The sequence below is a fragment of the Mus caroli genome, unplaced genomic scaffold (assembly GCF_978045245.1).
Source record: "Mus caroli unplaced genomic scaffold, Mus_caroli_1 scaffold_16, whole genome shotgun sequence".
In the NCBI taxonomy this organism is placed as follows: domain Eukaryota; kingdom Metazoa; phylum Chordata; class Mammalia; order Rodentia; family Muridae; genus Mus; species Mus caroli.
Window position 1 is genome coordinate 24,873,776 of NW_028227271.1, and position 12,035 is coordinate 24,885,810.

General features: G+C 52.5%; 1 protein-coding gene across 11 annotated transcripts in view; it reads left to right on the forward strand.

Moving 5' to 3' along the window:
- The window catches only part of Pla2g6 (phospholipase A2 group VI), a 42,442-nt gene that overhangs the window by 12,837 nt on the left and 17,570 nt on the right, over positions 1-12,035 (forward strand). For 10 of the 11 annotated variants that reach the window (XM_021183740.2, XM_029469701.2, XM_021183741.3 and 7 more), the window contains 7 exons: positions 2,096-2,311; positions 3,884-4,067; positions 6,372-6,559; positions 7,722-7,818; positions 8,664-8,846; positions 9,312-9,420; positions 10,624-10,788. In XM_021183740.2, coding sequence (XP_021039399.1) covers positions 2,096-2,311; positions 3,884-4,067; positions 6,372-6,559; positions 7,722-7,818; positions 8,664-8,846; positions 9,312-9,420; positions 10,624-10,788 — 1,142 coding nt within the window. The remainder of the gene's footprint in view (positions 1-2,095; positions 2,312-3,883; positions 4,068-6,371; positions 6,560-7,721; positions 7,819-8,663; positions 8,847-9,311; positions 9,421-10,623; positions 10,789-12,035) is intronic. The other variant, XM_021183744.3, reaches the window with a different exon arrangement.

Below are 12,035 nucleotides of genomic sequence, written 5' to 3' on the forward strand. Positions count from 1 at the left end.
CCTCAGATACTCCAGAAGAGGGCATCAGATTTCGTTAAGGATGGTTGTGAGCCACCATGTGGTTGCTGAGACTTGAACTCGGGACCTTTGGAAAAGCAGTCGGCGCTCTTAACCAATAAGCCATCTCGCCAGCCCCTTGTTTTGTTTTCTAAGAGATTTATTCATGGGCCAGTGAGATGATTCAGTGGGTAAAAGCTCTTTCCACCCAGTCCAGCAGTGTGAGCTTAGTCTCTGATACCTACATTTGCACATGTATACATACAAATAAATAAATGTAATAAAATATTTTTCTAAAAAAGATTTGTGTGTGTGTGTGTGTGTAGGAAGACAGTTTTCTGGAATCATTTCCTTCCTTCAACTGTGTGAGCTCTGGGGATTGTACCTGGGTCAGCAAGCACCTTTACCCACTGAGCCATTTTGCCTGTCTTATTTTTATTTTACCTTATTTTCTGAGACAGGTTCTCAGACTGTTGCCCTGAAACTTACTGTGAGGTCTAGGTTGGTCTTAACCTCACAGCAATCCCCAGCCTTAGTCCTCTGAACACCATGGTCCTAGGCATGTCCATCATACCCAGCCTGGACATTTAAATGGGGGCTTAATAGGGAGATGGACCCAGAGGGGACCCAGGGGAACTTGTTTGAAAACCTGTTTTGGAGAGTTTGTAGACATTAACCTTTTAAATAAGACGTCTGTCTAGTTTCTTCTGCGTCTGGCGCCCTCACGATGGTTTATGCTTTTTCCTTGTTTTCCTGTATTTCCCTCTGCCTATTTTCTGCAAACATTTCTTTCCGATCACTAGTTTTCTTTTCAACACAGTCTAGTCTGTAACCCTTAACTTGAGCCTTTTAAAGACAGTCTCATGTACCCCAGGCTGGCCTCACACTTGTCTGGATGGCAGTGTCCTCATAGCATGGATTCCCTCATACTCTTCTGAGAGCTCTATGTCGCTGCCCAGCCCCCTAGGAGCAGACACTCAGAAGAGCAGGGTGTCCACACTGGCTTGTTCCTTTAGTCGCTTGGTTGAGAACCTTGTCTGGCACAGATAGGCTGGCTCCATTGACAAAGCCAGGATGGTTGAGAGCCATGGTAAGAACTGCAGGCCAGTGTGTCTGCCTGGTTTCATGATGTGTCACAGTGCTTTCCTACTGTCCTACAGTAGTGAACTTGGTCTCCGTCTCAAGTTTCACACGAGGCTCAGAGATGGGGAGAGGCTTACTAAAGTCACACAGCAATTTCACAGCAGAACTGGACTCTAGCCCAACTCTTTTTAAATAAACAGAGCTTTGTTTTCTGACTAGGAAAATAATGCATGCGCTCACTGGGGAAGTTTAAGAGAAATGGTAGGATTAGGGTTAGATTTATTCTGCTTCTGAGCAGATTTTTGACACATCTCTTCACTGCCCATGTTGGGTAGTTGAAATCACTTTGTGTTCTATATTATTTGTATCCGGCTTTTTTTCACATTTCAAAATAAACCTCTCCCTATTTTTTTTTTTTAATTTTCTTATGCTTTACTTATTTTGATTGTGGCCATGTCATAGTGTAGAGGAGAGATTGGAGGGCAACTCTGGGAGTCAGCTCCCTTCTATGTGGGTCCTTGGGACCGAACTCAGGCGACAGCAGATACCTTTAGCCATTGGATGGATCATTTTGCCAGACCATCCCTATCACTTTGAAGAATTTTAATGGCTGTGTAGTAGATAGATAGCTGAGCTGTAACCCACATAGTATTCTGTAGCTGGCCATCTGGGTGAAATATCACTTATTCAATTCTGACCGTATACAAAGAGACAGAGTTTGAAAGGGAGGCTTCTGGATGTGACAGCCAAGTTAGAAGAGAATATGACATGGCTTCCATTAAATAAGATATAAGATCACCAGCTCTGAAAGACCTCCAAGCACAAATCTGTCCAAAGCAAGCTCTGTTCTGAGGGTAGCGTTGGAACAAGAGGATGACCCTGCAGCCTGGGGCAGAGAGGCTGGCCTGTAGGGGGGGGAGTGGGGGGACACCGTATGATTATGCTAGGCACTGCCCCTGAGCTGGCCCAGGTTCCCTGCCTCACGACTTACCTGAGTGGCCTCTCCTGGTGGCAGGCTCTTCCAACTGGAGTCTGAGGCAGACGCCCTGGTGAACTTCCAGCAGTTCTCCTCCCAGCTGCCGCCCTTCTACGAGAGCTCTGTGCAGGTCCTGCATGTGGAGGTGCTGCAGCACCTGACCGATCTCATCCGGAACCACCCCAGCTGGACAGTGACGCACCTAGCTGTGGAGCTCGGCATCCGGGAGTGCTTCCATCACAGCCGCATCATCAGGTGGGGAGGGTGGGCGATTGGGCCTGGGGGAGAGCACGTGCTGCCCGGGGCGGGAGGCCACTGCAGTGTGGTGTGGGCTGTCCATGCTGCCTGGGGTCTCCACACCTGGCCCTTGTTCTTCCAATGACTTGGGTGAGAAAAGAATAGCGTTGCCATGGCTTAATAACCCGAGAACACTAATTAAAATCAGAAGGAAGTGCCGACAGTAAGTTCTTCCAACTCCGCAGTCATCTCAAAGAGAGGCTACTAAGTAGGAGAGGGCTGCTGAGGGAGGGGCTCGATCATAGTCTCCCTCCCAAGCCCTGCTGTTTTTCCAGAAGCTTGTCTGGTCTCCTTTATATCCATCTACTCAATGCTGTATCAGCAAATTCCCCATCGAGGTCACCGTGGCCATGCTTGCAAGTGACCACCCCATACTCCTCTGCTCAATGCCTGGGCCCTAGCTAAGCCTCACCAAGCCAGGCAGTGGTGGCACACGCCTTTAGTCCCAGTGATTGGGAGGCAGAGGCGGGCAGATTCGTGAGTTTGAGTTCAGCCTGGTCTACAAAGCAAGACCTTATTTTTTTTATTAGGTATTTTCCTCATTTACATTTCCAATGCTATCCCAAAAGTCCCCCATACCCTCCCCACCCCCACCCCTCTACCCACCCATTCCCACTTTTTGGCCCTGGTGTTCCCCTGTACTGGGGCATATAAAGTTTGCAAGTCCAATGGGCCTCTCTTTCCAGTGATGGCCGACTAGGCCATCTTTTGATACATATGCAGCTAGAGTCAAGAGCTCTGGGGTACTGGTTAGTTCATAATGTTGTTCCACCTATAGGGTTGCAGATCCCTTTAGCTCCTTGGGTACTTTCTCTAGATCCTCCATTGGGGGCCCTGTGATCCATCCAATAGCTGACTGTGAGCATCCACTTATGTGTCTGCTAGGCCCCTGCATAGTCTCACAAGAGACAGCTATATCAGGGTCCTATCAGCACAATCTTGCTAGTGTATGCAATGGTGCAAGACCTTATTTTTATTTATTTATTTATTTATTTATTTATTTTTTTTTTTTTGAGACAGGGTTTCCCTGTATAGTCCTGGCTGTCCTGGAACTCACTCTGTAGACCAGGCTGGCCTCGAACTCAGAAATCCGCCTGCCTCTGCCTCCCAAGTGCTGGGATTAAAAGCGTGCACCACCACCGCCCGGCTGCAAGACCTTATTTTAAAAAACAAAAACAGAACCTGTGAGCTGACCTGCTCCAAGCATGACCCTGGAGACCGCGGTGTCCCATCTCACAGTCTGAAGCACAGAGGTTCAGTGCATTGCTCACGACACTGAAGTTTCTGTTCTGAAAGGGCACCTTTCTCTGTGTCACCTGTTGTCGTCCTGTTGTCCCCTCATGCTGGCATGGCCCTAGGGTACATCTTCCCACAGGTGAGCAGAATGCACTGCAGCCTGGACTGAGTCATGCTGGAACCTCCGGACCTTGCTGTCCCCTGCCTCTGCACTCAGGCTTCTCAGCGTGCCTGCCTTTGGTCCCCTGCCTGTCTCTTACCTATCACTGCCCACCCACCCCAACCCTTTAACAGCTGCGCCAACAGCACAGAGAATGAGGAGGGCTGCACCCCACTACATCTGGCCTGCCGCAAGGGTGACAGTGAGATCCTGGTGGAGCTGGTACAATACTGCCACGCCCAGATGGATGTCACTGACAACAAAGGAGAGACTGCCTTCCATTACGCTGTGCAAGGGGACAATCCCCAGGTGCTACAGGTGAGTACTGGGCCGTGGGCAGGGGACTGAGCAACCAAGCACCTCCTTGTGCTGGAAACTTGACTTGGGGCCTCAAGTTCATGAGTCTTTCTGGGTCTTCTCACTCATCCATCCTTGATTCCTGATTCCTTTGTCACCTCCCACCCCCATCCTCCACCCTGTGTCACTTAGAGGGAGACATCTCTTTAGCTAAGGCAGTTCTCCAGCTCAGTGAGCTGAACGCCATGGAAACTGTAGTCAGGCATGGAGCTCAGCAGCTACCCAGAGCTAGCCCTTGGGCTGGCTGCGTCAGGTCAGCTCCTGTCTGGGAGGCTCAAGGTTCAGGGAGCCTTAACCTAATTCATGGGCAGTCAGATTGCCCCAGCGGGTGTAGGTGTTTGTGCAGAGGCGCTCCTACAGGCTCCAGATTTTCAAGGCCTACTTTAATACGGATTTGTACATGCTTTAACATCCCTTCCAGCCCACCACCTACCAGAGGTAATGGAAAAGGAAGGTTAGTAGGATACAGGGGAAGTTGAGATAGTGTTCTTTGGAGCAGATCCAGTCTGCATTGTCAGGATATCAGCAATTCAGTTCATACGAATCAGCGAATCAGCGGCAGCAGCTCAATCCACTCGCAAACACCATTCATGAATCAGCAACAGCAGGTCAATTCCAGAGGAGGCTGCGAGGCTCTGCTGAATGGTGTTTGGAAGCAGCTCCTTGGGGCGATTCCATTCTCCAATTTTCAGAATACCAGCAGTCCTGACAATCTTAGTATATGTGCTGCTGAAGCGAGCATGACACCAGCAGTCCAGTCCTGTGCGTCAGGATAGCAAACGTGAATCAGCAGCAGCGGCACTACCTAGCAGAGACATCGGCACAAGACACAAGTCAGCAGGCGAGATTGGGACCAGCAGGGACTCCAGAAGTTCTCCGCCATACCTCAGTGAAGTGAAGATCAGCGAAGACAAAGACACAAGCTCCATGAAGCCCACCGCCACTGTCCGTTGAGTCCTGTGTATACTCCTACAAACATCACGTGTCCTCCCACGGGTCTTGCTTCAGAAAATCTCCATGTGAATCTATATCAGCTGACATATCCAGAAACTTCCACTTCACTTTCCCCATCAGCCCAAGTACAAGGAAGCTGCCAGAACACCACCAGGAGTTTTTTGGTTCGTTTCTTTCTATGATGTCAGAACAGGAGATGACCAATAAGAAGTGGCAAGGCATCCAATACCATCCAGCATCGTCCACCGACTGTTGGTTATATTTATATTCCTTGTTAACATTACGTATCCTTTCATGAGTCTGTCTGCTTTAGCAAAACATCCTTTCATCTGTGTGCCCCAGCCAAATATTATTTGACATAACTGACCTTCCAGAGAAACCGGAAGTTTCCACCTCACACTCCTTTCGATTGTTAGGTACTAGGTTAGAAAACATTCTAATGGGCTGAAGAGATGGCTCAGTGGTTAAGAGCACTGGCTGCTCTTCCAGAGAGGTCCTGAGTTCAATGCCCAGCAACCACATGATGGCTCACAACCATCTATAATGGAATCCGATGGCGTCTCATCTCTCCAGGCCCAGAAAGTGTTTTTATTTGTTTTTGTTTTTTGTTTTTTCAAGACAGGGTTTCTTTGTATAGCACTGGTTGTCCTGAAACTCACTTTGTAGACCAGGCTGGCCTCGAACTCAGAAATCCGCCTGCCTCTGCCTCCTGAGTGCTGGGATTAAAGGCATGCGCCATCACGCCTGGCAGAGAGTGTTTTTAAATTATGATTAAGTAGATGGAGTGGTGCTGTGGAGAAGCCACTGTGGAGAGGGAAGACACACTCTCAGCTTGTGCTGTAGTGCCTAGAATGAGCAAGTTGACCCGCTGTTTCTGTCCTCTCTGCTTAGCATCAGGACTTTTCTAGAAAACATAGATCTGTGTCTAATGCTGCGCAGTCGCGTGCTGCCTGGAGCAGGAGGGTCCTCCTGGCCAGTGGTCATGTGTCACACCTGTCCTCTGACTATGCTGCCTTGTGACTGCACCAAGTGGCTTGTGTTGTAGTCAATTCTCAGAATGCTCCCCTGGGTCAGAGCACTGTTGTCTTCTCCTCACACAAGAAACTGAGGTGAAGATCCTTCGGAAGTGTGTGTCCGAGCCACAGTCAGGCCAGCTCCACACCCACACACTGACCCCACTGGTCAGGCATTCTTAGAATCTCTCCAGAGCAGCCTTTCTCCCCCTGTGCTCCTCTCTGTCCTCATGGAGGCAAATGGCGCCTGGAGGTTAGAGAAGTGAGCGGCCGGTGCTTACCAGTGTTGTCCTGTCAGCTCCTAGGGAAGAACGCCTCAGCCGGCCTGAACCAGGTAAACAACCAAGGGCTGACTCCACTGCACCTGGCCTGCCAGATGGGGAAGCAGGAGATGGTGCGTGTCCTGCTGCTCTGTAATGCCCGCTGCAACATCATGGGGCCCGGTGGCTTCCCCATCCACACAGCCATGAAGTTTTCCCAGAAGGGGTAAGCCTCACCACCACATGACCCCCACCTCCTGCAGGGCCAGGGACTAGGCCCTGGCTCCTCAAGCCTCACCAGGTAACCAGCCAAGGGTGCAGGGCTGGAGAAAGTGCCTGATGCTGTTATGTGGTGGCTTCACACCAAGTGTTCCGCAAACACTGTGTGAAGAACAGACCCTTTAGAGTTTTGCACTAATGCACCCACCTTCCTGACCATGAGCCCCTTTCCCCCTGCTCTCGAGTCTGCTGCTTGACAGGTCAGCAGTGCTCAGCTCCTGTGCTTGCTAAAGGCCCAAGGATGCCCTGATGGTCCAAGGCCCTGTGCATCTAGCACATTGCTTCTTCCCAGCTGGCAGCGCTGCAGGAGGCAGGCACCAGGCTCTGGTCTTAGGGAGTCTAGGGCCACTCCCTAGCTCTGCTGTGAGTTCTCAGGTCCTGGGAAGTCCTCCATTTGTGTTGGAGGAGAATCAGAGAGGTCAAATACAGCAAATGGCTGCCCAGCAGGACCGTCTGGAGTGAGGGAACAAATGGGGTCACTTGGTCTTCACGCTGGCTCCTGTGCTAAGCTCTGGCCTTGAGAGATACCTGAGAGGAGCCCTGTCCATGGTATTGGGCAGCCTCCAGCCCCTCCCACACTGCAGGCTACAGTGTTCAGCGGGCACCTCCCTCCCAGCTCTGTGTCTTAGTATGTCTTGAGAATAGCTGTCCTCACAGAGATGAGGTCGCAGAGGCTTTGATTTGCATTTCCCTGTGGGTTCCTGAGGTTGAACAGTTTGTCAGAGACCCATTGGCCATTTCTATGTCTTTGGAGAAATATCTATCTGAATCTACAAAGTGAAGTGCCTAGGGCAAGGAAAACCATCCCCCCTCCCTCCCTACTTCACCTTTTGAGAGAGGCTTGTGCTATGTGGTTCAGGCTGGTCTGGAATTGGAATCCTCCTGTCTCAGCACCCTCAATGTTGGGATTATAGATATAATACCAGCTACGCCTGACCTCAGTTTTCTATTTTTACCCCAGCATATAGGTTGACTTCTTATATTGTTGGTCATTTGATTTGTCGTTTTTCACTTTAATATAATTTGTTTATATTTGTCGTGTGTGGTTTTGTGTATGTGTATGTAGCTAGTGCAGTGTCCCTCACTGCCCTGCCACGGCCTCTCCGCAGGTGTGCTGAAATGATTATCAGCATGGACAGCAACCAGATCCACAGCAAGGATCCTCGCTATGGAGCCAGCCCGCTCCATTGGGCCAAGAACGCTGAGGTAGGCAGGGCAGGTCCAGAGGAGACTCCTGGGAGGAAGGCAGTGGCACCTGGGGACAAGTCTCACAAGCCCAGGAAGAGCTGAGGTCCCACCACTGTCCTGCTGCTCACTGGCTGGTGGCCTTGATTTATCTGTGACCGGGGGTCCTGGGAAGTTCGCGAGACTGTGTGGGAAACTGTGCCTCATGGGAAGAAGGTGGTGATGGTTATATGGCCCCTGGGCACGGCACCCCCCAAAGAGCCTGGTGGCCACATAGGCTGAGGTCTCCCCTGAAGCTCCTCAGTGGCTCTGTCCTCCTGAGAAGATGTTCAGGTAGCCCAGCTTGGCAACACAGGTGCCACCAACACCCTGGCCATACTTACATGTGACGGGCAGGCAAGCAGGTAAGGCCCCAGCCTCTGTGGGGCACCAGCTTGTTCAGATGTGTTCCTTCACTGCAATGTCTGTGAGGCAGGCAGTGTGAGGGCTGCGGGGCTGGGGCTGCAGTGAATGAGCCAGGCTCAGGCTGCAGGAGAGCTGCTGGGCTTTGGGCTCAGCACTGTCCTCCCTGATGTCTCAGTTCAAAGTGAGCTTGGATACTGTGAAAGACCCTGGAGCACATCCTAGAGATGACCTCAGGAGTCAGTGCTGTGGGGCAGGGTCTAGAGAAGCCTTTGTGGCTCTAGAAAAGGGCTACGAGCTTCTAGACTAGTCTTCACCTAATTGTCACCCAGTTCCTGGGGAGCTGGTGTGTGTGGGTTAAGGTCTAGGTTCACGCCCAGAACTGGGGCTGCCTCTGGACTTCTTTTGCTAATGACTGCTCGCGGAGGCTGAGCCCTGAGTGCCTGCCCGGTCTGTGTCCCCAGATGGCCCGAATGCTGCTGAAGCGGGGCTGTGACGTGGACAGCACAAGCGCCTCGGGGAACACAGCCCTGCATGTGGCGGTGATGCGCAACCGCTTTGACTGTGTCATGGTGCTGCTGACCTACGGGGCTAATGCAGGTGCCCGCGGAGAGCACGGGAACACGCCACTGCACCTGGCCATGTCGGTGAGCCTGCCTCCACAAGGCCTCATCCCTGGGCCAGCTCTGCTAGCTCCCCAGCTGCTCCATGGTAGGGGTGTGGGAGGAGCAAGAGAGGCACAGCTCAGCTCACTCTCCTTTCCCCAGCTGCTCCATCAGACATGCCTTCTCCCTGAGCCCAGTCCATGGGGCAGCTGCTGGCTTGTTAGGAGACACCACCGGCCCTTGAAGCTTCTGTGGTGTGACAAAGACAGCTATACTGGCCACATAGGTCTGATCTTAGGTAGCCAGATGAGAGTACAGGAGGGACCCCGAGACTGAAGGACGCAGTCAGTCACATTCAGAACCTGTGGAAGAGCAGAGGGATGCTCTGGAGGTCGCTTGTGAGGCTCCGGTCAAGCACCATTCTTGGACAGTCAGGAGGCCCTGTGCGCTAGTTGTAGGTGGGGTCTCATGATATTGCCTATTTTTCTCACCTTCCATTCCCAACAGAAAGATAACATGGAGATGGTCAAAGCCCTCATTGTATTTGGGGCAGAAGTGGACACCCCAAATGACTTTGGGGAGACTCCTGCATTGATAGCCTCCAAGATCAGCAAGCGTATGTACCCTGCAATCTGGTACCAGAGTTTCAGGGAGGCCATAGAAGCGAGGAGGGAAGTCCTAACTGTAGATGTTACGCTGGCCCAGCGCTCCAGCTGAGTGGCCAGGAGCATACGCAGCTTGTGAGGAGGGAGCCTTCTTCCCCAAAGACGGGCTCTGCACAGTAGACGTAGGCCCACCAAGGGCTTGCTGAGCATGGTCCTCAAGGTGCGGGTGGGCTGGGACCAGGTCTGCAGCAGCAGAACAAGCATAGGGTCATTGCATGCGCCTTGCATGCCCACACACGCCGTGCTTCATACATGCTGGGGGCATGCATAGAATCGCATGCGCATTGCTGCCCCTGTCTACTGTGCTTGGCTTCACAGTCACAGGAGGTGGCTTTTCTTTCCAGATGGCCTCTGGAGAGCTTGAAGGAGTATAGGGTTATCTCGGGTGTGGCCCTAATTGTTTGACCCCCCTTTCCCAGCAGAGAGCTCAGCCTCACCTCCACTTAAACAACCTAAATAGGACCCTCCCCTCCCCTCCCCTTCCCTTCCCTCCTGCCTTCTCCTCCCTCTCCAGCTGTGCTTAGCTGCCTTGGGTTCAGAGCCAGCTCTACAGAAAAGACAGAGAGCCCAAGGTGAACACAGGCAGAGGTGCTGGTCCTGGCAGCCTCCCCTGCTGTCCCCACACGTAGGGTTAATGCCATTGGCTGGCTCATCCTCCTGGATGTCGAAAGGGACAGCTTTTTCTTTTTCTTTTTTTTTTTTTAAAGATTTATTTATTATATGTAAGTACACTGTAACTGTTTTCAGACATACCAGAAGGCGGCATCGGATCCCATTACAGATGGTTGTGAGCCACCATGTGGTTGCTGGAAATTGAACTCAGGACCTCTGGAAGAGCAGTCAGTGCTCTTACCCACTGAACCGTCTCTCCAGCTTTTGTCACTTTTGAGAACTTCGGACCATGGAGTTAGGAACTTTGCATCACAGCTGGTGTAGAAGGAAAGACAGGCTCTCTACAGTCACTGAGCCTGTGACTCTGGCTAGCCCCAGTCCTCAGCCGCTTTCATGTAGCTGACCTGTTAACATGCCAGTCAGGGTAGTTACCCTGCACAGCCAGGTCACCTGCTAGATAGGGACCATGTGCAAGGAGGGTCTCCCTTGATGTTGATGCCATGTCTGCCCTGTGCCATCTCTCCTTCCCAAACCCCGACAAGTGATTACCAGGAAGGCGCTCTTGACTCTGCTGAAAACGGTGGGGGCCGACCACCACTTCCCAATCATCCAGGGGGTCTCCACGGAGCAGGGCTCTGCAGCTGCAACTCACCCCCTCTTGTCTCTGGACAGGACTCAGCCCCCAGCGATCAGCTTAAACAACCTAGGTAGGCTGCTGCTTCCCTTCCCCCCTCCCCGGCTGGGTTTGGGCCTTGAATCCCAGCAGCCCCCAGTGAAAGGAACAGGGCTTCATGGTTGCAGTAGTTGAAGGGAGGAGAGCCAAGCGTTACTACCCAGTGTAGGCAAGACCCACTGATCCCTGATGCCTACCGGGTCACTGGGTGAGGCCCCATGGTCCACCATCCCTAAGAGAGTGCCCTGGACGTGCTCAGGGTGGCCATTTCCCATGATACCTCTCAGGTGAGCACTGTCACCCTCTGTGCTTCCCCAGGAGGAAGGTGAGAGGTGAGGGGGGGGTGCTGCCTGGCTCCTGGCTTTAACTCTCACTGTTTGGCTCTGTCTAACCTGAGACTTGATCTGCCCTCTGCTGGCTCCTTCGGTTTCCTACAGGCTTTTGAGGTGACTAAGCAGCCAGAGTTTGCCCCTTTGTGTCACCTTAGAGACAGTTCCAGAGTAGATGGGGACCCTGCTCAGGGCCTTCTGTCCTGATCCACTCAGGGACCTAGCATACTCGGAAGTTAGAGTCACCAGACAGAGGCTTAACCAGCCAGACCTCTCTGACCGCAGAGGGAGAGACCCTCAAGCCCAGCCCCTCCTGCCAAGCCACCCTAGCCAGGCCTAGAAGTCTGGAGGACAGAGAAGCTAAAATCCCATGGCACACCATCTTTCTCTCTCCGTTTCACAGGCAGGCAGTCACTCAAACCAGGCTGGATGGTAGGCCTGGGGTGCGGTGGTGAATAGGTAACGCCTGGGCCTAAGAGACCGCTGAGCCTGCCTTGTCCCACCATAGCTCTAGTCCCTGCCCCCATCCCTTCTTGAGCTGCACACCCAGGCTAGATCCCTTCCCTACACCCATCTGTCCCCGGCACCATCGGCTGCCTTGCTGGTCAGTCTCCTGCATGTGTACCTTGTCTGCTTTGTGGCATGTGCCTGCTGAGGGAGCCACTGCGGGCACCTGCCTGCCTTGCTGCCTCTAGTCTCCCTGCACGGTGGCCATCAACCCAGCTATGCGGGGCATGGGGGGTGGGGGTGGGGGTAGTACACAGAGGAAGACTAGACCAGATGGGGCAGACGGGAGGATGTGAGCCCAGAGGCATGGAGGATGGTTCTAGACCCAGGACAAGGACAAGGGTGGTCTGAGGGACGAGTGACTGGGATGTTCCCTTCATCGTGGAGTTTGACCCTGAGTAGTGTATCCTCATCAATAAAGTCCTTTTGGGGTCTGTGGCATGTG